Source organism: Heterodontus francisci, chromosome 2, assembly GCF_036365525.1.
Source record: "Heterodontus francisci isolate sHetFra1 chromosome 2, sHetFra1.hap1, whole genome shotgun sequence".
NCBI lineage: Eukaryota > Metazoa > Chordata > Chondrichthyes > Heterodontiformes > Heterodontidae > Heterodontus > Heterodontus francisci.
In genome coordinates, this window is record NC_090372.1 from 14,300,788 (window position 1) to 14,325,673 (window position 24,886).

Consider the following 24,886-nt stretch of genomic DNA (forward strand, 5'->3'; position numbering starts at 1 on the left):
AAACTCACGACCTCTTCCACCTAGAAGGACAAGGGTAGCAGACGTGTGGGAACACGACTACATGCAAGTTCCCCTCCAAGCCACACACCATCCTGATTTGGAAATATATCGTTGTTCCTTCACTGTCACTGAATCAAAATCCTGGAACTCCCTCCCTAACAGCACTGTGGTTGTACCCGTACCACTTGGACTGCAGCGGGTCAAGAAGACAGCTCGCCACCACTTTCTCAAGGGCAAATGCTGGCCTTGCTAGTGACGCCTACATCCCATCAAACAAATAAAAAAAATTACAAAATGGTCCCATGGCACCTCCCTTATTGTTTGACTTCCCAGTTTGTGCTGTTTGAGGTACTGCAATCAGCTTCAGTTCCATCTATGGATGAGTTGGATAGATTTTTGATAGACAAGGGAGTCAAGGGTTATGGAGGGCAGACAGGAAAGTGGAATGGAGACCACAACCAGATCAGCCATCAAATGGCAGAGCATGCTCGAAGGGCCCAATGGCCTTCTCCTGCTCCTAAGTCCTATGTTCCTAGGAGTGTTGCCAACCCTCCAGCATTCGCCTGGAATTTCCAGGAATAGAAGATTAATCTCCAGGACAGTGCTACAAGCAACCCTGAAGAAAAACCATAGTGGCATTAAACATATTGGTGTGACTTTTTTTGATTTTCTTTGAACACTTCCGTTTACTTGCTACAAAAATATTGGAGATGGGAAATTGGCTATTTAAGTCAGAAATCATCTAATTCGGTAATGCAGAGTAATTAATTGGCATAGGGAGTGTGCCCTGAGGATGGAGGTGTTTGTTGAGTGACCAATGTGGGAGTTGGAGGCAGAAGGTCATTTATAGATTAAACCTTTGAGAATACATTCAACCAGAGTTGGCAACCTTATCTACCAGCCACAGTTCCTTATCCTGAATGCTACCTGCAATCATGCTGGAAAACGAATGGATACTACATTGTTTGAGGAAGACAAGGCCTCATACTCTGGGCTCACAGGTAAAGCATAGCTCTTGCTTTCGGAATGCTGATGTTGAGAATTACTTCTACTCTTTCGACTTAAACCTGCATTGACCTCCAACCACCAGAGGGCGCAACCGAGCTCCCACAGTTTGCGATGTAAGCAGTGAAGGGAGCATCTTGTTGGCGATGAGGTCGCAGCAGGAGTGAGGACGCTTGGGAATAACCGTCAACCGCCACTCGAGGGGGTGCCGAGATCTGTCATTGTGACGCGCGGCAAAGATGCTGGAGGGCGTGGGGAAATGCGCGCGGCACTTGGTCGTCAGTGAGAAATCCAGTTTCCGGCACAGCAAGTCAAAGCACCGCAAGCACGTGGAGAGTCATCACTTCAACTACCAGGTGTGTGATTGACAGGGGGTGGGGCTGGGACATCACCATAACAACCAGGTGTGTGATTGACAGGGGGCAGGGCTGGGGACATCACCATAACAACCAGGTGGGTGACTGGGGTTGGGCCTGGGCCTGGGCCTCATCACTAAAGCTACCCAGTATGTGATTGACAATGGGGCTGGGCCAGAGCCTTGTCACTATAAATATTATTATTGGCTATCTCTCGCAGACGAGGATGAGGCCGATTCAGGATCTGCAGACCTTATGGCACATAAGGCATTTGTTGTCATGTGGGATGTCCAGTCGTGTATTATTAGTTCGGGTCATAGCTTGTTCTTTTCACTGCTCTCGCCTTTCCTCTTCATTTTGTCATCGTTGGGTCTCAAAATGCTGGGATCCTTCCCACAAACTCTGCCTCCATTTGGTTCGGTCCAGGACTATGGTCTCCCAGGAGTTGATGTCAGTGTTGCATTTCTTCATGTTAGCTTTCAGCACATCCTTGAAGCGCTTCTTCTGTCCTCCTCTGCTGCATTTTCACTGCCTGAGATGGGAGAAGAAGACCTGCTTTGGGACCCTGGTATCTGACATCCGAACTATATGACCAACCCAACGAAGTTGATGGCAGATAAGCATAGCCTCAATGCTTGTTGTGCCTGCTAGTGAGAGTACACTGATGTTGGTGCGCCCGTCCTCCCACTTGATATGTAGAATCTTCCGCAGGCAACATTGTTGATATGACTTCAGTGCTTTGAGATGCCTCCTGTACGTTGGCCGTTTCAGCCCCATACTATAAGATTGGGATCACAACCACATGGTAGACCATGAGCTTGCTTTCAGTTTTGATGTCGCGATCTTCAAACACTCAGGTCGCCAAAGACTGCACCAGCAGATTTCAGGTGATGCTGGATTTCTTTGTCAATGTCAGCCCTCTGTGAAATTCCAAGGTACTGGAATTGGTCCACATTTTAATCAATGAGGCTAGGGCATGTGCATTTGGAGCTTGCAGATGGAGGACTTTGGACTTCTGAATGTTGAGTGTAAGTCCCATCTTCTCATAGCCTGAGTAAATACATCAAGGATTCTCTGAAGATCCATTTCTGACACAGCACTTACTGCAATGTCATCAGCTTATTGGAGCTCAGTGACTGAAGTCAGGGTCTTTGTTCTTGATTGAAGTAGTCTGAGATTAAATAGTTTGCCATCCATTTGATAAATAAACTGCACTGCAGCAGGGAGCTTGTCTCTAGTCAGATGGAGCATGGCAGCTTGAAGGATTGAATAAAGAGTTGAGGCAATGACACAACCTTGTTTGACTCCTGTCTTAACCTCAAAGGGGTCTCTAATGTATCCGTTGCTAAGGATCACCATGTGCATATCATCATGAAGCAGGCGAAGGATGGTGATGACTTTTGGATGATATCCACACTTCAACAGAATCTTCCAGAGTGCCTCACGATTTAGAGTCAAAAAATGCTATGTAGCAAGGTTAATGTTGTTTGCGACATTTTTCTTGTAGTTGGCGAGCTGTGAAAATCATGTCAGCAGTGCCTCTTGATGGCCTAAATCAACATTGAGATTCGGGGAGTAGTTCTTCAGCAAGTGTAATGAGTCAGTTCAGAAGGGTTCTTGTAATGATCTTTCCTGCAATGGAGAGCAGGGAGATGCCTCTGTAATTTCCACAGTTGGATTTGTCCCCTTTCTTGAAGATTGTCACAATCATGCTATTCTTGAGATCATTCGGCACTTCCTCTTCATTCCAGATTGGTAGGATGAGGGCATGGAACTGTATAACTACCAGGTGGGTGATTGACAGGGGCTGAGCCAGAGCCTTGTCACTATAACTGACAGGTGGCAGGGCTGGAAACATCACCATAACAACCAGGTGTGTGATTGACAAGGGGCATGGCTGGAGACTTCATCTGAATTACCAGGTAAGTGAGTGGCAGGTTGAGTATGGAGAGAGTTGAGTGGCTCATTGTATTTCAGTCAGTAACTAGCATTGCTTCTATTACATTGTTATTTGTGTGGATCTGTGATTATTTAAAACTTACTGACGTAAGGAGAGTGCCCAGGCTCTCTGTACTAAATATATAGATTTAAAACTGATTGCTAGTGTCCATAAAGCTGCAGGCTACAGCTAGGTGTGACTATAATTCTAAAGAAGGGTTGGAGTCCAAAAGATGAACTTAACCTGTTCAGTTATCCACAGGTGCTGACTGAGCTGCTGTGTGTTTCCACTCTTTTCTGTTTGTGTGAGTAGCTCTGGCTCTCTAAAGTTCACAATGGTATCAAATATTTCTTCTGAAACAGTTTATTTAGTTCACAATAAATGTACAGGATTGAGATTTGCAACAAGATTTGTATTGGAAGGCAGTCAGAGCTGGATGTCTCTTGCCCTTTTATAATTTCAATCACTTCCATTGACTTGAAAATTCACAGTAAATGAATGCGGTGTTGTGATCATGCCTTTGCTGATGTTGGGAGCCAATAGTGGTGAAAGTGGCAACTGGATGGTAGGTGCCACCAGTGGATGTCATTTAGTGTCGCCATTTAGCATTGTTTGTAAGAGGTTCCCAATGAAACACCTGTTCAAGGTGGGGTTTCAGTGCCTCTAGCTACACTATTGATGACTTGACATCAGTGATGTTCCTGCTTTCGCAGGCAATCAAATGGGTATGAAAGCAATGATAAACTTAGTGTAGATTATTTAAAAGTGTTAATTGTTTTAAAGTTATGAATGTTAGCACCACGATATTATGGTTGATCTTCCAAATGTTGTACCGAAGGATTGTAAATAATGAAAACTTTTAATTGACAAATTTATTGGCAGATTTATTCATCTTCTTTATGCTGTGTAAATGTTTTCATGCAGGTCTCCATTTTAATACCAGAATGTGGAGTGATGCCACCAGGAGTCACTGCTGCCTGCAGAACATTAGGAGACTATTGCCTGGTGAAGCAGTTGCCACTTCATGAAATGCTTGAGCCTGAATTCATCAACAAATTTGTTAGGAAAGGTGATGTTTATATCTGTAATTTTTGAAATGCATTTATTTCTTTATTTTGCTAACAATCCATCTCGCTTAGTTCAAAAATTGTTTGTTCCAGGCTTTCTTTATGCGCTCTCATACAACACCAGAATAGATCAAGACAACTGTATCGCTCTACTGCCAACAGGTAAATATCTTCGCTCAAAATTAGCATTCAAGTTTGTGACCTATTACCGTAACAAAACACTGTTTGCTTCTCTAGAATAAATGAGTTAATGTTTCTAATCTCGTTGGGATTATAATGCCAAATTTGTTTCAAATATAATACACATTGAGTTCCAACTACATTTTTTTGATGTAAAACTGAGTTTTACAAATGGGTATATAAGATGTGTATATGTGGAAAAATTACAATACATAGTGTACAATACACAGAAACAGGCCACTCGGTCCAATTTGTCTATGCCAGTGCTCATGTCCCACATGAGCCTTCTTTCACCCTACGTCATCTAACCTATCAGTATATCCTTCCTTTCTCCTTCATGTACTTATCCAGCTTCCCCTTCAATGCATCTATGCTATTCACCTCAACTACTCACTGTGGTAGCGAGTTCCATATTCTCACCACTCTGTGTGGCTTCTCCTGAAATTTCTCCTAAATTCCCTATTGGATTTATCAGTGACCATCTTATATTTATGACCCCTAAAGACAAGTTCTGGCAACCATTTCATCGGAGACTATTTTCTTCAACTTTTCTCTGATACCCAAGATAGACCTCTTCTCTCTGCAGGCCAATAGTAATGTACAAATGCAGGACTTGTTCTAAAATACTTGCATTTCCACACATTTTCAGTATATTCAAGTTTTCATTTAAAAAACATATTAACTGTAAATCCAGGTGAACACCACAAATGTAGGAATGTATGGAGTGGTGGTTGGGAATAGTGGTATTTTTGGGGTGACATTGCTGTGTAATGGGTACAAAAAATAAATCCTGCAGGAATACTTTTTTAAAAGTACAGTCACTTGATTTAAAAAAAATCATGAACTTGCTTTCTCTGTGCACAAATTAATATTCGTGAATGCTGTCTTTGATCCTTCATTGAAGGAGTTCCTTATTGATGACTGTTGAGTTTCACAGGGAAGCTAATTTTATCAGTTGACAAGGATACTTACGAGGAGCTTGGCCTAGAAGGACAGCCATCTATGTATTCACACAAAACAACAGTGAGATACAGTAAGTGTAAACTATTAAAACATTTCAGACTTGGGAGAATTTCTTGCAGTACTGGAAGACAGCACCAGCCCTGCCAGGTGGCTCTTCATTCCAGCTTGTTGAAATTTTGTTCCAGTATTGTTTGACTTCCTTCATAATTTTGTAGAGATGAACGCATGCTGACTTAAAGCTAAAAAGGGCTTAAAGCAGACTGGGCTTTATCTCAGAGATGGAAAACAGCCATGTTCTATTTGTCACAATGTTTTCAGGGTGTTGTGATGCAAGCAGCATTATTCTGCTGTGATAATCAACAAATAAACAGTGTATACATTTGGTGGTATAATAGGAAATGTCTTTGAATCAGTCTTTGAGTTCCTCTGTCTTCTAGTAGTAAGGGTTTCTGACAGTCCAGTTTGCCTACAGCACATTTGACACTAACTGGCAACCTCACTCATCAGCCTCAGTTGGCAGGTGTGGGAATTGAGAAAATGACACTATGGTGCACTAGAGGATGCTTTTCCCTCTTCTGAGCTTGCGTCTGCGGCATGTTGTTGGGGTAGAGCACAAACATTGCAAAACGGTGAAAATATGCACTCCTGAATCAGTCTGTTTCTACCTCCTCTTATCAAATTGCTCCTTAATCTCCTGTGTTCTAATAAAAATAGCCCCACTTTTTCAAATCTGTCATTGTAATTGTATTTGCTTATTTTTGGCAACATTCTAGTGAAATCTGTGCTTTACCTTCAATATCTTTCCTACAGTAGGGCGGCACAGTGGCGCAGTGGTTAGCACTGCAGCCTCACAGCTCCAGGGACCCGGGTTCAATTCTGGGTACTGCCTGTGTGGAGTTTGCAAGTTCTCCCTGTGTCTGCGTGGGTTTTCTCCGGGTGCTCCGGTTTCCTCCCACAAGCCAAAAGACTTGCAGGTTGGTAGGTAAATTGGCCATTATAAATTGCCACTAGTATAGGTAGGGAAATATAGGGACAGGTGGGGATGTGGTAGGAATATGGGATTAGTGTAGGATTAGTATAAATGGGTGGTTGATGGTCGGCACAGACTCGGTGGGCCGAAGGGCCTGATTCAGTGCTGTTTCTCTAAACTAAACTAAAGTATGGAGTCCAAAGCTGCACACAGTACCGCAACTGTGTATTTACTAAGATTTTATGTAGGTTCACAGTATTCAATTGCTGATTATTACTAATTTGACTGAGATGGCAGTGGAGGCACTCTTTGCCTTTAGAAGGGAAAAATCAGCCAGTGTTCCGACTTCTGAGTAGTGTGTGTAGAAGTCAGGATTTGGGCAGGTTCAGGGGTCATAGTGCCCATCTCCCCAATCCCCACTGTCCCTGCTGTTGGATAATTTGCTGATGGTTGCTGTCTGGACTTGCCCATAAAGCAGGGCCATTTTGGTGTGATACTGGGAAGTTGCTCACACCTTTCGAGCCATGACCCCAGTATGAGCACTTTCAGAAAGAGACAATCCTCTGCAAACAATCCTCTAGCACCATCACTCAAGCGGTCGTTCTTCACCCATGTGCATGAATAATGAGCATTGTCAGGTGTTTGACCATGATTGGTGTCACAGTAAATTTCAGTCCTTTTCTCAGTCGATGTCCATTCCTGCAGGCTTTGCAGGAGGTGTCGTTGGTTAATGATCAGAAATGGGAGAGCTGGCTGTTTTCTTTCCCCCTCTAACCCAGGGATACTGAGATCATCTAATTGAGTGGAAATTGAGCTCTTTGTTTATATGTCTTTCTGCTGCACTAGTACCCATGAAGCATAGATTTTTTTTTCTTGATTCTTCATTGATGGGTCATTCTGTGTAGTTTCCTTTCAAAAAATTATTTTTAACTCAACTGCTTATGAATGATCACCTAATGTCCCTTGATGCATAAGTAAATCAGAAATGCAATAGTCCACAGGAGAAAAAGGAGCGATTTTTGTGCATGTCTGCTTATGAGGTGTGCCTGTTTTGTCGGGTACGGGAGCATAGTGGTTATGTATTGGACTAGTAATCAAGAGGCCTGGACTAATGATCTGGAAACACGAGTACAAATCCCATTGTGGCTTAAATTCAGTTAATAAATAAATAAATCTGGAATAAAAAGCTAGTATTGGTAATGGTGATCATCCAACTCCCAGACTGCCCACCACCCCATCCCCCACCCCCACCCACTCCCTGCATGAGCTTTGCACAGTTAATCAGAAAATGGACATGATTTCTCCCATTTGGGCCATCTTCCATATACCTTTGACTTGGACAGAGCTATATGAATGTGATACATTACCCCGCACAAAGCACTAAGTTATTCAGAGGCCTCATATTGGAATTAAAACCCTGGGGAGACTCACCACACAATGAAGTGGCTTGGGTTCAACCATAGCACCAATGATTCCTTGTTCAAAATCATGGCCCAATATTCTTGGACCCATCCATGAAATGTGCAAAAGGGTGCTGACGATGCCACGTCCCTCACGCACCCATTGGGAAATTCAGATTGCTGGAAGTTCAGGCAAACTTCTTTACAGTCACGCAGGCAGACAGTTGTGGCAGTTGGGGGATGGTTCCTGATCCTTGACTGAAATGTGCAAAATATCGGCCCCAGCAACCTCTTGAAATCAAGATGAGTTCGCTGGTTGATGGAAGACAAATGAAGAAAGATCTGAAATCGCTTAGCTCACAAACTGAGCCTGTTTCGTAGAATTCCTGCATGAGGCTTTTGTGTGTGTAAAAAAATTATAGGCCTGGAGGGAATAAAGTTAATCACTGTCATTGAGAGAAAGCAAAACATCTTGCTACTTAACATCTACCTCAGACTGATTGCCATGCTTCCTATAAAAAGCAATGATTTAGAGTTTGCTTTGTAACCTGTCTTTCTACACTCAGTGACAGAGGTCAGTCCAAAATCATTTCAGTTTTGGGTTTCTTGATTTCACACTGTGTTTTCAGATGTGACTGTCCACTTGCGTGATGCTACATTTGTTCCTGGTCAAAAAAGATATAACCGAGTAATGTGGGCATTGAAAGAGAAGAAGCCTTTAACCTTTGACTTTTTGATGACCTGGCATCACTCAGGTAAGAGATTACAAAGATTCAGTTAAGACAAAACTTTGGATTTATCCCCCTAGCCCTCAAAGAACCAATTTGGCTGTAATTGCGACCTTGACTTAAAAAAATTACCATGTAGTGAAAAGTTCAGGATGTCATTTGTGGTATACACTCTCTACTACAATAGTGTTACACTGTGTGTAATGAAACCATAGATGTTGTGTGGTTTTCTTGCTAACACTGTTGACTTTAAGTCAGAAGATTATGTGTTTGATCTCGCTCTGGGAATTGAACACATAATCTAGACATATAATCCTACCTCTCAATGTAGTCAGCATATTTCCAGCAATATCTTCTCTTCTGACCCATAAACTAACACCTCCTGGAATCTCCCAAGGATTTATCCTTTGCCCCTTCCCTTCCTTATCAAGGTGCTGCCCTTGGCAGCACAATCCAAAGCCACAAGCTCAGCTTTCACTTGTATGTTACTGACACTGCCTCTGTCAACCGCTCAGTTGCCTGACTGGTTACCTAACATCCAGCATTAATGAGTCATAATTTTCTCTAGACCAGCATTGGAAAGGCTGAAGTTGGCCCCGCTCAGAAATCCACTCCCTTATCACTGGTCTGTCTCCTATCTGGACATTACGTCAGGCTGAACCAGACTTTGCAACCATTGTTACCCTGAGTTGAGTTTAAGATCTCACATCCTTTCCATTACAAAGGCCATTCAATTCTGTCCTTGCTCCCTACAACATTGCCTCTCCATCCCTCTGTCTCACCTCCTCAAAACCTATTTATGATTCTACCTCTTTGAACTAGTTTTCAGTCATCCCTCTTAAGCTCTCTCTTCCTGGCTAGGCATTAATCTTTATTGTGCCTAATTCTGAAGAATCTTGGGGTGTTTTTCATGTTAAAAAGTGCCAAGTATTTACATTAAATACAGTCTGCAGTTTTCTACACATTGTTCTTGGTAATTTATGTTTATATTTTTAAACATCGAAACTAGGTGGAGAAAAAGCCACTTTGGCATCTTACTTCATGGAGTATCAGTGCAAGGTTTACCAGCCTACAGTATCAACCAGGATATTAAATGACATTGACTGCCCTGTTCTGCTGAGTAAGGAATTGAAAGGGAAGCACAATGAATCCTGCAGCTCTCAGGAATTCCTTGACTGGCTTGGTGCAGTCTTCAATAATATTGATTGGTGAGTTTAAATGTGCAGAACTCTTTATATAATTCCCCTTCACTTCCTCTTGCCCTTCAAAAGAAATGCCTCTATGTCACGCAGTATTCCATAGTGGAGGAACCATTGTAAGTATGCGACATCAGCTTGGTGCAGCTGCATTTATTATTTACTATTCAGTCTTTCTGACCCATCCATCAACAACCACAGCAGTTAAATGTGCACCCCACTTTGTCCTAACTGTGACAAAACTGGAATCATACTCTGTGAGGATTGCAGTTGTAAACTTGTGCATTGTGCATCCTGTAGCATGGGAGTTTAAAGTCTCCCTTTGGCCTGACTTAAATCAGACCCTAGCATCTGTCCTTTCACCTACAGAAATTGTTGACCTGCTGTTTGCTAAACACTGGAAACTAAGTAGTAAGCAGTTGAGTTGCAGTATTGAGTTCGCCCACTGTTTGTTTGGTGCTAGGGTATTCCTGCGGTTTACTGGGTATATTCAGTGATAGAAATGAGGCACTGCAGCTGTAAAACACAGAGTAGGCTTACAAATTTTGACCTTAATCCTAGACTAATAAAAACATCTTTAGTTCCTGATATTGTCTTGAAATATCCCAAACAGAGGCACTGCCTGCCTCTCTTCAGTATCCCTGGAGAGGGAGCACACGGTGTCTGCTGGTACGTTTGAGGTCTTCTGTGACTGGTGGGGCCCCAGAGGGACTGGATTGCATAATCACCCCGGGAAGGTCATTTTAATTTGACTTGGTCAGTTTACTTTGAGATTTTGGGTTTTTATTAAGTTTATTAGTGGTGCCTGTTTAAGAAGGGGGCACTAGTTACCTTTTTTAATTAGTAGAAATATTTGATTGGTTTACCTAAAAGAGGTAGATCTGGTATTACTTGTTTCTTAGCAACTACAAAATGGCAATTGTTTTGAAGCAAAAACAAATGTTCTCAGTGAGTACATTTGATGAAATACTCTTACTGAGTTCGAGCATTTGATGAAATGATCAAATTCTGTGGGATTTTTTTGTCTTTTTAACCCACTGTGTGGCTGATCCCCTCTAGTTATCCTAAGCGTCATTGGTTATGATTAGATCGCAAAGCATTTAGCCCCTTCCTCCACTCCACAACACCCATGGTTTCCAGGAGGAAAATCTGGGCACAAAGGACTAATTCTAAAAGTACATTAAAAAAAATTTTGATCAGGAGTGCTCTACTGCTTCACCACACTCACAATCAGACACGCATCCCACTCCTCGCCCCTCCACTCCTGGGACTTCCTTTCAGGTCATTGCTTCAAGTGGTTGCGGAGGTACAACAGGCCCCGGCACTGCTCCTAAATTATTGAATTGAGGCCTGAGGCCTAGTTGTGAGCTAGGATCAGTTCTGCTGGTTTGGGCGCATGATGCCTACACAACACCTATCCACCCAGTTATTTCTTCACTCATACTCTTTTCAACTTTCCTCTCTGACATGGGAAGACTAGTTTGAATCAGTTTTTAAAAAGGCTACCATGCCTTGAAGATCTGCCAAATGCACCACGAATGAACATTTATAAAATATTGACTGGCTACTGAACAAAATTATTGCTCCTTATTGGCTTAAAATATAGAAACTGTAGGTACAAATTGTTCAAGAGTTTTTTTAATTGCCATCTTGCTAGCTCCCTACCTCAGGTGTCATTGGGCCCCAGCCACCTGAAAATATGCAAGAGTATCTCAGCTACGACTCCAGTTCTTCACTCTGAACTGTCTTACGCCCAAACAGGAGAGCTTGATATCTTGGAAATGGGTGCCTGAGCCAGCAGTTTTTCACTCTTTGGTGCCACACCACTAAACCTGACACAGACAAATCCGCCCTTTGGCGAACCACGGGCTGGTTTTTTGAACTGTTGCTTGCAGGTGGTCTGGCATCTGGAGTATAGGTTGTGATGTTTACCTGCTAAGCTGGAGCTGTACCTGACCAGTCCCATCTCCTTAAGACCACTACTCAGGTACTCCCTGGCGAAAGGTGTACTGTTATAATCCTGTAGTTTTTTCTTCGGGAAGAGTGCGGTGTGCCTTTAAGGCTGGGGAAAGGAGCCATACTGCTTTAAGGCAGCAGGCTCCAGAAGCTGAGTGAAGGAATGCATTTTCGTTGACCAGGGATACAGCCATTCGGAGACTGCGAATCAAAGGATGCATTCTCGTTGCCTTGGATACAGCCACTCGGACTGAGCATCGTTACATTGTTACATTTTTTGTTACAATTTAATTTTGAACTGGCTTATAGTGCAAACAGTCTGTTCTAACAGAGGAAACAGACAGACAGCTGTGTGTTAGCACCTGAAAGGAGAGCTCTCAGACCATTTAAACTGAAGGAAGAGAATTTAGTTTGTATTCTGTCTCCAAATTCTAAAAAGTCAAGTCAAAACAGAGATCTCTGAGAATTTAAACTGAAGGAAGGGAAGTTAGACTGTGAAAACCTTTTATCCCTCAGAAATTCTAAAGCCAAATTGATTCATTAAAAAATGTTTGCAAGTTGTTAATTGTAGAAATTTATTGCTGGAGAAGGAAAGCAACAATTTCGACTTCTAGATTAGACTGTGGACTGTTCTACTGTTGAAGAACCTTTTTTTCCCCATCGGATGGCTGAGAGGATTTCAAGTAATCCCCTTGGACTGTTTCACATCCGTCAGGAGTGTAAATTTGCAAGGACTCTAATTTTTTCTATCTTAAATGTTGTTTACATCTTCGTAGTGTTTAAAAATTTAGTTTTCCTAATTAAACAGTTAATTTGTTTATTTAAAGACACCTGGTTTGGTTAGCCTCTTTCAGGGGATGGTAGATGGTACAATTTGGCTGGGTCTTTCTTTAATTTGGAAAGTTTAAAATAATATGTTAAGCGATCTGTGAATTAATCGTGTTTCTTCCACCACAGTCAGAATCGTATATTTTGATTGGGGGCTTTGACTGGAGTGATTGGTCGTAACAGTACCCTGAGGTCAATAAGAAGCTAATTGCTGAGGGAAATTTCTGAAGAATGGTAGATCCTTGTAAATTCCCAGCTCCTGTTTTTGGGGTGCGGCAAGGTCAGAAAAATGGCAGGAAATGACTGGTCTATTTTCTCATAGCACTTCACACATTGAAATGTGACATACACATGCTACATAAGAATTTCATATTTATTTAATAATCTACTTTGCTTAATGGATTCACACTGTTAATGAAAGAGTATTTAGTGAAAGAATGACCAAACTGATAAGGTACTAAACGCTCGTCGGCATTCTTTGTAAAGGTCCTGCGGATGATTGAAATGTGATTGTGCAGAAATGTGTGTTCTAATCAAAGTTTCAATTTTTATTCATCAATAGCAATAATCAAGCAGATAGCTTTCTGTCTACTTACTGCAGCCCTTGGCCCAGCACAGTCCTGGATAAAGCATGCCTTTGCACCATTTCTGGCTTTATAATTCCTGAAGGGATAAATCTGTTATTGGACCAGCTTCGGTAAGCACCATGTTAAAAGTTGCACTTTGTACTCGATAGCTCAGTGGGTTAGCATACTACATGGGGTGGCCTTGAGCCATGATTGCTAAACTCAGACCTCAATTTGTGTTGAGTTAACTGGAGTATCAGCCAGCACTACATTGGGCCTCAGTGTACCCGGACTTGACAGGGTTTCAGCTCCTTATCACTCTCTAGTATTCTTCATACCATCTGGCCGCTTGTGCATCCCTGACTTCCTTTGCTCCAGCGTTGGTGGTTGTGCCTTCAGCTGTCAAGGGCGTAAGTACTGGAATTCCCTCCCTAAACCTCCCCACCTCCCTCTCTTTTAAGAATCTCCTTAAAACCTACCTCTGTGACCATCTGTCCTAATGTCTCCTTACGTGACTTGGTGTCTCTTCTTATACTCTCTCTTCTCTTCATTTTTTCACTTCCCCTTTGAACTTTCTATATTTAGCCTGGTTCTCACTTGTATTATCAACCTGTCATACATACCTTTTTTCTGCTTCATCTTGCTCTCTATCTCTTTTGTCAAACAGGGAGATCCAGCTTTGTTTTTCCTAACCTGCCCCCTTGTGGGAATGTATCTTGACTGTACTCAAACTATCTCCTCTTTAAAGGCAGCTCATTGTTCCACTACAGTTTTGCCTGACAATCTTTGATTCCAATTTACCTTGGCCAGATCTGTTCCCCTACTGACATTTGATTCACTTGTCCCACCTCATTCCCCAGAACCAGATCCAGCAATGCCTCCTTCCTCATTCAATCAGAAGTATACTGATCTATCTCCTGAACAGACTTCAGAAACTCTTTCCTCTCTCTACCCTATACGCTATTACTATCCCAGTCTATATTAGGATAATTAAAAGCCCCCATTATAACTACTCTACAGTTTTTGAACCTCTCTGTAATTTCCTTGCAAATTTGTTCCTCTATAACTGTCCCATTAGTTATTGGCCTATAGAATACACCCGGTAGTGTAATTGTTCCTCTATTATTCTTAGCTCTAACCAAATAGATTCTGTCCTTGACATCTCTAGGACATCCTCTCTCTCCAGCACTATAATATAATCCTTAATCAATACTGCTTTCCCTCCTCATTTCTTTCCTCCCTTGTGTTTCCTGAACACCTTGTATCCAGGAATATTTAGTACCCAGTCCTATCCATTTTTGAGGCAGGTCTCCATTATCACCACAGCATCATATTCCCACATGGCTATCTGTGCCTGTAGCTCACCAACCTTATTTACCACACTCTGTACGTTCACATACATGCACAGTAAACCTAATTAAGACCTTATTGCATTTTCTCTTACTCTGACCCCACCTAATACCTTAATATTTCTTACTCTACTGCTGTCTGTCTCTCCCAATTCTTTGTACATCTTGTTTTTCCTTTCATGTTAGCTCCTGGTTTCCCATCCCCCTGCCAAGTTTGTTTAAACCCTCCCCAAAAGCACTAGCAAACTGTCCCGCAAGGAAATTGGTCGCAGCTCTGTTCAGGCGCAACCCCTTCGGCCTGTACAGGTACCATCTGCTCCAGAACAGGTCCCAATGTCCCAAGAATCTAAAGCCCTCCCTCCTGCACCATCGCTGCAGCCACGCATTTATTTGTTCTGTCCTCCTATTTCTATACTCACAAGCGCTTAGCACCTGGAGTAATCTGAAGATTGCTACCTTTTTAAGTCCTGCTTGCTAGTTTCTTTCCTAGTTCCCTAAAATCTGTCTGCAGGCCCTTATCCCCCTTACTATCTATGTCGATGGTGCTGATATGGACCATAACCACTGGCTGTTCGCCCTGCACCTGAAAAGTGCTCTGCAGCTGCTCAGTGACATCCCTGACCCTCGCATCAGGGAGGCAACATACCATCCTGGATTCATGTCTGCGGCCGCAAAAACGCCTGTCTCTTCCCCAAACAATTGAATCCCCAATCACTATTCTTCCTCCTGCCCCCCCTGTACAGCTGAGCCAGCCGTGGTGCCGTGGATTTAGCTATGGATGGAACCCCCAGAGGAACCATCTCTTTCACCAGTATTCGGAACTGCATACTGGTTGGAGAGCGAGGTGCACTCCTGCACTAACTGCCTGGTCCACCTTGACTGTCTGGCGCTCACCCATTCCCTCTCTGCCTGCACACCCTTAAGCTTCGGGTGACCGCATCCAGAAACGTGCTAGCCACAACACTCTCAGCCTCACGGATGTGCCGCAGTGATGCCAGCTGTTGCTCAAGCTTTGAAACCCGGAGCTCGACCTGTTGCAGCTGACTCCACCTCCTGCACATGTGGTTGTCCAGGACATGAGAAACGTGGAATAGGGTGTGCACTCCATGGGTCAGAGATGCCCTGCCATGCCTCGAGTTATTAGACTATTAACTGACTTAACAGAAATAAACTTAAGACTTGAATAAATAAACACTCACCAGCTATTCTCCAATCACCTGCTTCCCTAGTTGTTGACATCAGTTTATTTAATGCTATCTTAACTCCATCTACCTACCTTTGTTCTGTATCCCTTAATATCCTAGGAGGAACCTTTTGAGGGGGAAGAGTTCTGGATTGAGCATCGTTGGCAGGGCCAGCATTTGTTGTCCATCCCTGATTGCCCTTGAGAAGGTGGTGATGAGCTGCTTTCTTGAACTGCTGCAGCCCAGTTCAGTGGAATATAAGCCTAGTCTATGCAACCTGACCTCATAATTTAACCATTTTAGCCCCAGTACATTCTGCCGAATCTGCACTGTACTTCCTCCAAGGTCAAAATATCCTTCCTGAGGTCTGGTACCCAGAACTGAATGCAATACTCCAGATGTGATCTGACCAGAGCTTTAGTAACTGTAGCACAACTTCCACCCCTTTGAACTCCAGCCCACTTGAGATGAAGACTAATATTTCATTATCCTTTTAAATTATTTTATGTACCTTTCAGTCTTTCTTCGGTCCAAAGTGGATGACCTCAAACTTCCTCACATAGAACTCCATCTGCCACAGTTGTGTCCAATCACTTTATCAATGTTCCTTTGCAACTTTCTGATCCTATCTACTATTTACTGTGCCACCTAACTTAGTGTCATCAGCAAAACCTGGATATACAGCTCTCTATTCCTTCATCTAAGTCATTTATAAATCTCGTGCAAAGCTGAGGCTCCAGTATAGATTGCTGGGGGATACCAATTTTCTCACATTTTTGTTAAGTCTGTTATATGGAACTTTATTGAATGCCTTCTGAAAGTCCATACAAATAGCATTTATAGGAACATAGGTAGGCCATTCAGCCTGTCGAGCCTGCTGTGCCATTAAATTAGATCATGGCTGATTATTTACCACAGTGCCACTTTCCCATGCTATCCCCCTATCCCTTGAAGAACGAGAGGTAATCTCAATGAAACTTACATAATTCTTACAGGGCGTGACAGGGTGCATGTAGATAGGATGTTTCCCCTGGCTGGTGAGTCTAGAACCAGGGGACGTAGTCTCAGAATAAGGGGTAGGTCATTTAGGACTGAGATGAGGAGGAATTTCTTCACTCAAAGGGTGGTGAATCTTTGGAATTCTCTACCCGAGCGGGCTGTGCAAGCTCAATCATTGAGCATGTTCTAGACAGATCAATAGATTTCTGCATCAGCAAAACTTGGATATACAGCTCTCTATTCCAAGTGTATCCTTGCTTAGATGAGGAGACCAAAACTGTACGCAATACTCACCAAGGCTCTATACAATTGCAGCAAGACATTTTTACACCTGTACTCAAATTGCCATGCGATGAAGGCCACCCTACCATTTGCCTTCCTAATTGCTTGCTGCACCTTCGTGCTAACTTTTAGTGACTCATGAACAAGGACACCCGGGTCCCTTTGGACATCAACACTTCCCAACCTCTTACCATTTAAGAAATACTGTGCCTTTCTGTTTTTCTACCAAAGTGGATCACTTCACACTTATTCACATTATATTACATCAGCCATGTTCTTGCACATTCTCTTAGCCTGTCCGAGTCTCCTTGAAGCCTCCTTGCATCCTCCTCATAACTTATATTCCCGTCTAGTTTTGTATCATCAGCAAATTTAGAAATATTACATTTGGTCCCTGCATCCAAATCATTTATATAGATTGTGAACAGCTGTGGCCCCAGCACTGATTTCTTGTGGTATCCCACTAGTAACAGCCTGCCATTCTGAGAATGACCTGTTTATTCCGACTTTCTGTTTTCTGTCTGTTAACCAATTCTCAGTCCATACTTTGTCCATATTACCCTTAATCCCATGTGCTGTAATTTTGTTTACTAACCTGTGTGGGACCTTATCAAAAGCCTTCTGAATACACCACATCCACTGATTCTCCTTTATCTATGCTACAAGAAACATCCTCAAAAGCTTCCCTTTCATAAATCCATGTTGATTCTGCCCAATCATATCATTATTTTCTAAGTGTATAGTTATCACATCCTTTGTGATAGATTCTAATATTTTCCCTACTACTGGCGTCAAACTAACAGGTCTGTAGTTCCCTGTTTTCTCTCTCCCTCATTTCTTAAATAGTGGTGTTACATTTGATACCCAGTCTGCAGGAACCTTTCCAGAATCTATAGAATTTTGAAAGATAACCACCAATGCATATACTATTGCTATAGCCACATCCTTCAACATTCTGGGATGTAGCTCATCTGGTCCATGGGATTTATCAACCTTCAATCCAGTTAATTTTTCGAGTACTACCTCTTTATTGATACTAATTTTTTTCAGTTCCTCATTTTCCTAAGTCCCTTGGTTCCCTAGTATTTCTGGGAGATTTTCTGTATCTTCCCCCGTGAAGACAGACACTAAGTACTTATTTAGTTTCTCCGGCATTTCCCGATTCTCCATTATACATTCTCCTGTCTCCGCCTGTAATGAACCCACATTTGTCCTAGCTAATCTTTTCCTGTTCACATATCTAAAGAAGCTTTTACAGTCTGCCTTTGTTTCTCACTGGCTTGCGTTCATATTCTTTGTTCCTTTTCTTTATCAGTTTCTTGGTCATCATTTGCTGGATTCTAAATTGCTCCCAATCCTCGGGTTTACCACTTTTTAGATTAGATTAGATTAGATTAGAGATACAGCACTGAAACAGGCCCTTCGGCCCACCGAGTCTGTGCCGAACATCAACCACCCATTTATACTAATCCTACACTAATCCCTTCTGGCTGCTTTAAGTGCTGCGGATGTTAAATCGCTGGGGGCTTTCTTGTAGTTCAAAAGTGCAATGCGCTTAGCGGCTATGACAGGTTCCAGCTCTTCATTATGAGATTGAAACCAGTCTGCATTTCTCCGCACTTTTGCCGTAGGTGGTCAAAGCTGACTCATAGATGGCGTCTCTGATGTGGGCCCACTTGGTCTCAGCATCCCCTGTGGGAGTGTTTTGAAGGGCTGTTACAAGTGAATTTAGAAATTTTTGTAACAGCTGTGAGTGAGAAATTCTGCTCGTGTTGATGCGCGGGTGGCCCTTCTGCTTGGAATGATGCAACTTCTTTGGTCTGAGTCTAACCTTGCTGCACACCAGGGAGTGGTCGGTGTCGCAGTCCGCACTGTGGAAGCTGCGTGTGATTTGAACACTGTTTAAGGCGGCTCGCCTTGTGACAATGAGGTCTAGCTGGTGCCAACGACGTGATCTTGGGTGCCTCCATGAAACCTGGTGACAGGGTTTAGTGTGAAAGAACGAGTTGGTGATGCAGAGGTTATGATAGGTACACAACTCAAGCAGTCTCTGCCCGTTCTCATTCATCCTTCCAACGCCATAGCGCCCAAGGCAGGAGTACTTAAAGCAGCACTTAAAGCAGCCAGAAGTACTGCACAAAGAACAGCTAGGCGTTGCGCAAACGACTACTGGCAACACCTATGCAGTCATATTCAGCTGGCCTCAGACACCGGAAACATCAGAGGAATGTATGATGGCATGAAGAGAGCTCTTGGGCCAACCATCAAGAAGATCACCCCCCTCAAATCTAAATCGGGGGACATAATCACTGACCAACGCAAACAGATGGACCGCTGGGTTGAGCACTACCTAGAACTGTACTCCAGGGAGAATGCTGTCACTGAGACTGCCCTCAATGCAGCCCAGCCTCTACCAGTCATGGATGAGCTGGACATACAGCCAACCAAATCGGAACTCAGTGATGCCATTGATTCCCTAGCCAGCGGAAAAGCCCCTGGGAAGGACAGCATTACCCCTGAAATAATCAAGAGTGCCAAGCCTGCTATACTCTCAGCACTACATGAACTGCTATGCCTGTGCTGGGACGAGGGAGCAGTACCCCAGGACATGCGCGATGCCAACATCATCACCCTCTATAAAAACAAAGGTGACCGCGGTGACTGCAACAACTACCGTGGAATCTCCCTGCTCAGCATAGTGGGGAAAGTCTTTGCTCGAGTCGCTCTGAACAGGCTCCAGAAGCTGGCCGAGCGCGTCTACCCTGAGGCACAGTGTGGCTTTCGTGCAGAGAGATCGACTATTGACATGCTGTTCTCCCTTCGTCAGATACAGGAGAAATGCCGTGAACAACAGATGCCCCTCTACATTGCTTTCATTGATCTCACCAAAGCCTTTGACCTCGTCAGCAGACGTGGTCTCTTCAGACTACTAGAAAAGATCGGATGTCCACCAAAGCTACTAAGTATCATCACCTCATTCCATGACAATATGAAAGGCACAATTCAACATGGTGGCTCCTCATCAGAGCCCTTTCCTATCCTGAGTGGTGTGAAACAGGGCTGTGTTCTCGCACCCACACTTTTTGGGATTTTCTTCTCCCTGCTGCTTTCACATGCGTTCAAATCCTCTGAAGAAGGAATTTTCCTCCACACAAGATCAGGGGGCAGGTTGTTCAACCTTGCCCGTCTAAGAGCGAAGTCCAAAGTACGGAAAGTCCTCATCAGAGAACTCCTCTTTGCTGACGATGCTGCTTTAACATCTCACACTGAAGAATGCCTGCAGAGTCTCATCGACAGGTTTGCGTCTGCCTGCAATGAATTTGGCCTAACCATCAGCCTCAAGAAAACGACCATCATGGGGCAGGATGTCAGAAATGCTCCATCCATCAATATTGGCGACCACGCTCTGGAAGTGGTTCAAGAGTTCACCTACCTAGGCTCAACTATCACCAGTAACCTGTCTCTAGATGCAGAAATCAACAAGCGCATGGGTAAGGCTTCCACTGCTATGTTCAGACTGGCCAAGAGAGTGTGGGAAAATGGCGCACTGACACGGAACACAAAAGTCCGAGTGTATCAGGCCTGTGTCCTCAGTACCTTGCTCTACGGCAGCGAGGCCTGGACAACGTATGCCAGCCAAGAGCGACGTCTCAATTCATTCCATCTTCGCTGCCTTCGGAGAATACTTGGCATCAGGTGGCAGGACTATATCTCCAACACAGAAGTCCTTGAAGCGGCCAACATCCCCAGCTTATACACACTACTGAGTCAGCGGCGCTTGAGATGGCTTGGCCATGTGAGCCGCATGGAAGATGGCAGGATCCCCAAAGACACATTGTACAGCGAGCTCGCCACTGGTATCAGACCCACCGGCCGCCCATGTCTCCGTTATAAAGACGTCTGCAAACGCGACATGAAATCGTGTGACATTGATCACAAGTCGTGGGAGTCAGTTGCCAGCATTCGCCAGAGCTGGCGGGCAGCCATAAAGACAGGGCTAAATTGTGGCGGGTCGAAGAGACTTAGTAGTTGGCAGGAAAAAAGACAGAGGCGCAAGGGGAGAGCCAACTGTGCAACAGCCCCAACAAACAAATTTCTCTGCAGCACCTGTGGAAGAGCCTGTCACTCCAGAATTGGCCTTTATAGCCACTCCAGGCGCTGCTTCACAAACCACTGACCACCTCCAGGCGCGTATCCATTGTCTCTCGAGATAAGGAGGCCAAAGATGAGATGACACTAATCCCATATTCCTACCAAACATCCCCACCTGTCCCTATATTTCCCTACCACCTACCTATACTAGTGACAATTTATAATGGCCAATTTACCTATCAACCTGCAAGTCTTTTGGCTTGTGGGAGGAAACTGGAGCACCCAGAGAAAACCCACGCAGACACAGGGAGAACTTGCAAACTCCACACAGGCAGTACCCGGAATCGAACCCGGGTCCCTGGAGCTGTGAGGCCTTATAAGCCACTTCCTTTGATCTGATGCAATCTTTAACTTCTTTTGTTATGCATGGTTGATTCATCTTTCCTGTTGGGTTTTTGTGTCTTAGAGGGATGTATATTTGCAGACACTTCCTTAGATACCATGTTAGTCATAGAGTCATTTACTGCATAGAAGGAGGCCATTCAGCCCATTGAGTCCATGCCGGCTCTCCATGGAGCTATCCAGTCAGTCCCACTCCCCTGCTCGATCCCCACAGCCCTGCAAGTTTATTTCCTTCAAGTGGCCATCCAGTTTCCTTTTGACATCATTGATTGTCTCCGCTTCCACTATCCCTGTGGGCAACGAGTTCCAGGTCATTACCACCCGCTGCATAAAAAAGTTCTTCCTCATATCCTCCCTGCATCACTTGCTCAAAACCTTCAATCTGTGTCCCCTAGTCCTTGTACCATTAGTTAATGGGAGCAGTTTTTCCTAGTCTAACTTATCTAAGCCTGTTGTAATCTTGTACACCTCAATTAAATCACCCCTCAATCTCCTTTGCTCAAAGGAGACAGCCCCAACTTTTCCAACCTGACATTGTAACTAAAATCCCCCATCCCTGGAACTATTGTGGTAAATCTCCTCTGCACCCTCAGGGCCCTCACATCTTTTCTGAAGTGTGGTGACCAGAACTGGATGCAATACTTCAGTTGGAGCCTAACCAGAGTTTATAAAGCTTTATCAAGTGACCTCAAAAATTTGAACTACTTTTAAAATATCAATATTCTGGAGATTTTGGGAGTCACTTGAAATGGCAGCAAACAATCTAATTAGGATTTAAAAGTATCATCAAGTGATTTTCCATGGTCTTGCATGTTCACTTTAGCCCTGCCTCTGCCCTAAACGCGCATCTTTCTCTAATTTCTGTCCTATTGCCCCATAGGCCATATCTGAGCTCAATTTGTCCATGGGACCACAACCTGCACTTTCACCCCCTTCCCCCTAAACTGCTGACCACCTTCATGACCCACATGCTAGCTGGTATTGTAAACTGCTCCCTCTCCTCAGGTACTGTCTCTCCGTTTCAGTTTTGCTTTCATTCTCCCCCCCCCCCCCCCATCTTTGCGATTTCTGCCCCTTTTGTCTCCAAAGTCCTTTGCCTCCCAAATCTCTCCCAAATCTGTGCCCATCTTTTTGACAACTTTAATCAGGTTTCTGCAGTAGCACTGAAACGGCTCTAATCAAAGTTACAAATGAAATCCTTTGTTACTATGACTGTGGTGCATTATCCTTCCTCACCCTCCTCAATCTTTCTGTAACTTTGACACAATTGACCACACCATCGTCCTCCAAAGTCTCTCTTCTGTTGTCCAGTTCAGTGGGCCTGACCATACGTAGTTCCACTCTTGCCTATCCAGATGTGGTCAGAGAATCTCCAGCAATGTCTTTTCTTGACACCCCTGCACCATTACCTGGATCTATCCTTGGTCCTTCAAGGATCTATCCTTGGTCCTTTTCCTATTTTGCATCTACATGCTGCCATTCACTGCCATCATCCGAAGACATGATGTCTGGTTCCACATGTACGCTGATGACACCTTGCTCTACCTCACCAGCACTTCTGTCAATCCACAACATCCAGTCTTGGATGAGCCGCAATTTCCTCCAGTTAAAGATTGGGAAAATCAAGGCTATTATCTTTGGCCCAACAAAGTATGTTCTCTTACTATCGATTTCTTCCCCTTCCCTTCATACTCACATCCCTCAAGCCCTCACCCCTCCTTATCTCTGTAATCTCCTGTAGCCCTACAACCATCCAAGAGCTCTGCGTTCCTTTAACTCTAGCCTCTTGTGCATCCCCAACATCCTTCACCTAATCACTGGTGATTGTGCCTTCAGCCGTCTTGCCCCTAAACCTTACTGTTGCTCCACCTCTGCCTCCTCCTTTAGGATATTCCTTTAAAACCTACCTATTTAACCAAGCTTTTAGTCACCCATCTTAACATCTCCATCTTTGGCTTGGACTCAGTTTCAGATTATGCTCCTGTGAAGTGCTGTGAGGCATTTTTCTTCCATTAAAAGTGCAATATAAATACAAGTTGTTGTTGTACATTGCTAGAAAGCAAGCTTTTAGTTAGATTTTATTTGGCAATGGAAACAAAATAGTTTAACAATAGGACAGAAAATCCATGATGGGCATCTGTAGGTTTGAGGATGCAGGAGATGCCCTACTTCAGTAGCTTTTGCAATAGGTAATTCTACATTCATTGGTCAGTCTTGTGCTGGACGTTGGGACAATTTTTTGTAATAACTGGCATTTGTCTCCTGTATGCAGAGCGAATGAGTCAGTTGATAACAGTTTTGCTATTCTCCAAGATAATATATTGATCATTGGATTATGCTTCATCTAATGGCTTGGCTGCGCAGTGACGAGATCTTTTCTCTCCAGCAATGGCTCGTAAAGTAGTAACTATTTGCTTTTAGAGTAGGCATTCTACCACACCTGCTGTTGGTGGCAGCTCAAAGTATGGTTACTTAAAATAATTTCACTGTGTAATATAAGTACAAGGGCACTGACTGCTACACAAGTGTATCTTTTGTGAATGTTTCTTACATTGACATCAAACAAATTGTGATTTAATAATTCTTTACCTTGAAGTTTTTTAAAGTAAATTAACATGTGCCTTATTTAGATCATTACTATCCCTATTTCTTATATAATGTGATTCACCTTTCAACTAAATATTACAACTTTTAAAAAAATATGTTTTATATTTGTGACAGACCTTTTAAATTTCAATTGAACTTTAAATCTTGTTGGATGGATTTGTATTAATTTTATCAAGAGATGTAGTCAGTTTAGTTGTTCTAAATTCAATTGTTGACTGGTATGTGGGCACAGAATTGTTGTCAAGACTTCATTGCATTTTTGACTCACGGGTCTCGGACTGCTTGTGTTCTAAGGAGCCTTGTACATTTCAAAATGATGATTCATCACGGCTCTTCCGTATTTGCTGTTACAATCTGATACCTGGTATTGGTGGAATTTATCATAGACTTTGTTTTTTTCCCAGACTCTATTTTCAGGAACCCAAGCTGGCCCAGTGGATTAGTGTGACAGTACATGGCTTTGCAGACAGCCCAGTTTCGTGGGGAGAGAGTGAACATGGATACCACAAGGGAGGAGAGAACCTCTACAATTTTGTTCTATTCGGTAACCAAGATTACTGGCTCCACATGGCTGTGGGGACACACAGTGGCTGCCCACCATAGAGTTATAACTGCCATGCACTTTCTTATAAAAAAATTAGCCTTTGAGGATTTGAAAGATTGCAGCACCTGACATTTGTTAATTAAGAAATGCTTAGCTATAACTGATTTGTAAAGCCTTTTTATACCGTGGATGCAGAAATACGTTCAACTAAAAATAAAAGCTGGTTTAAATTTGGTTAGAAAGTTTATTAAAAAATATGCACCATTGAGATCA

The 24,886-nt window shown here is 43.3% G+C and overlaps 1 protein-coding gene across 1 annotated transcript; it reads left to right on the top strand.

Moving 5' to 3' along the window:
• The first annotated feature begins 1,110 nt into the window (after positions 1 to 1,110).
• On the top strand, positions 1,111 to 24,886 carry rpp40 (ribonuclease P/MRP 40 subunit). Its single transcript, XM_068054484.1, has 8 exons — positions 1,111 to 1,361; positions 4,225 to 4,369; positions 4,461 to 4,529; positions 5,485 to 5,580; positions 8,510 to 8,635; positions 9,618 to 9,816; positions 13,151 to 13,285; positions 24,474 to 24,886. The coding sequence occupies exons 1-8, from the start codon at positions 1,245 to 1,247 to the stop codon at positions 24,670 to 24,672; spliced, it is 1,086 nt and encodes a 361-aa protein (XP_067910585.1). The 5' UTR covers positions 1,111 to 1,244; the 3' UTR covers positions 24,673 to 24,886.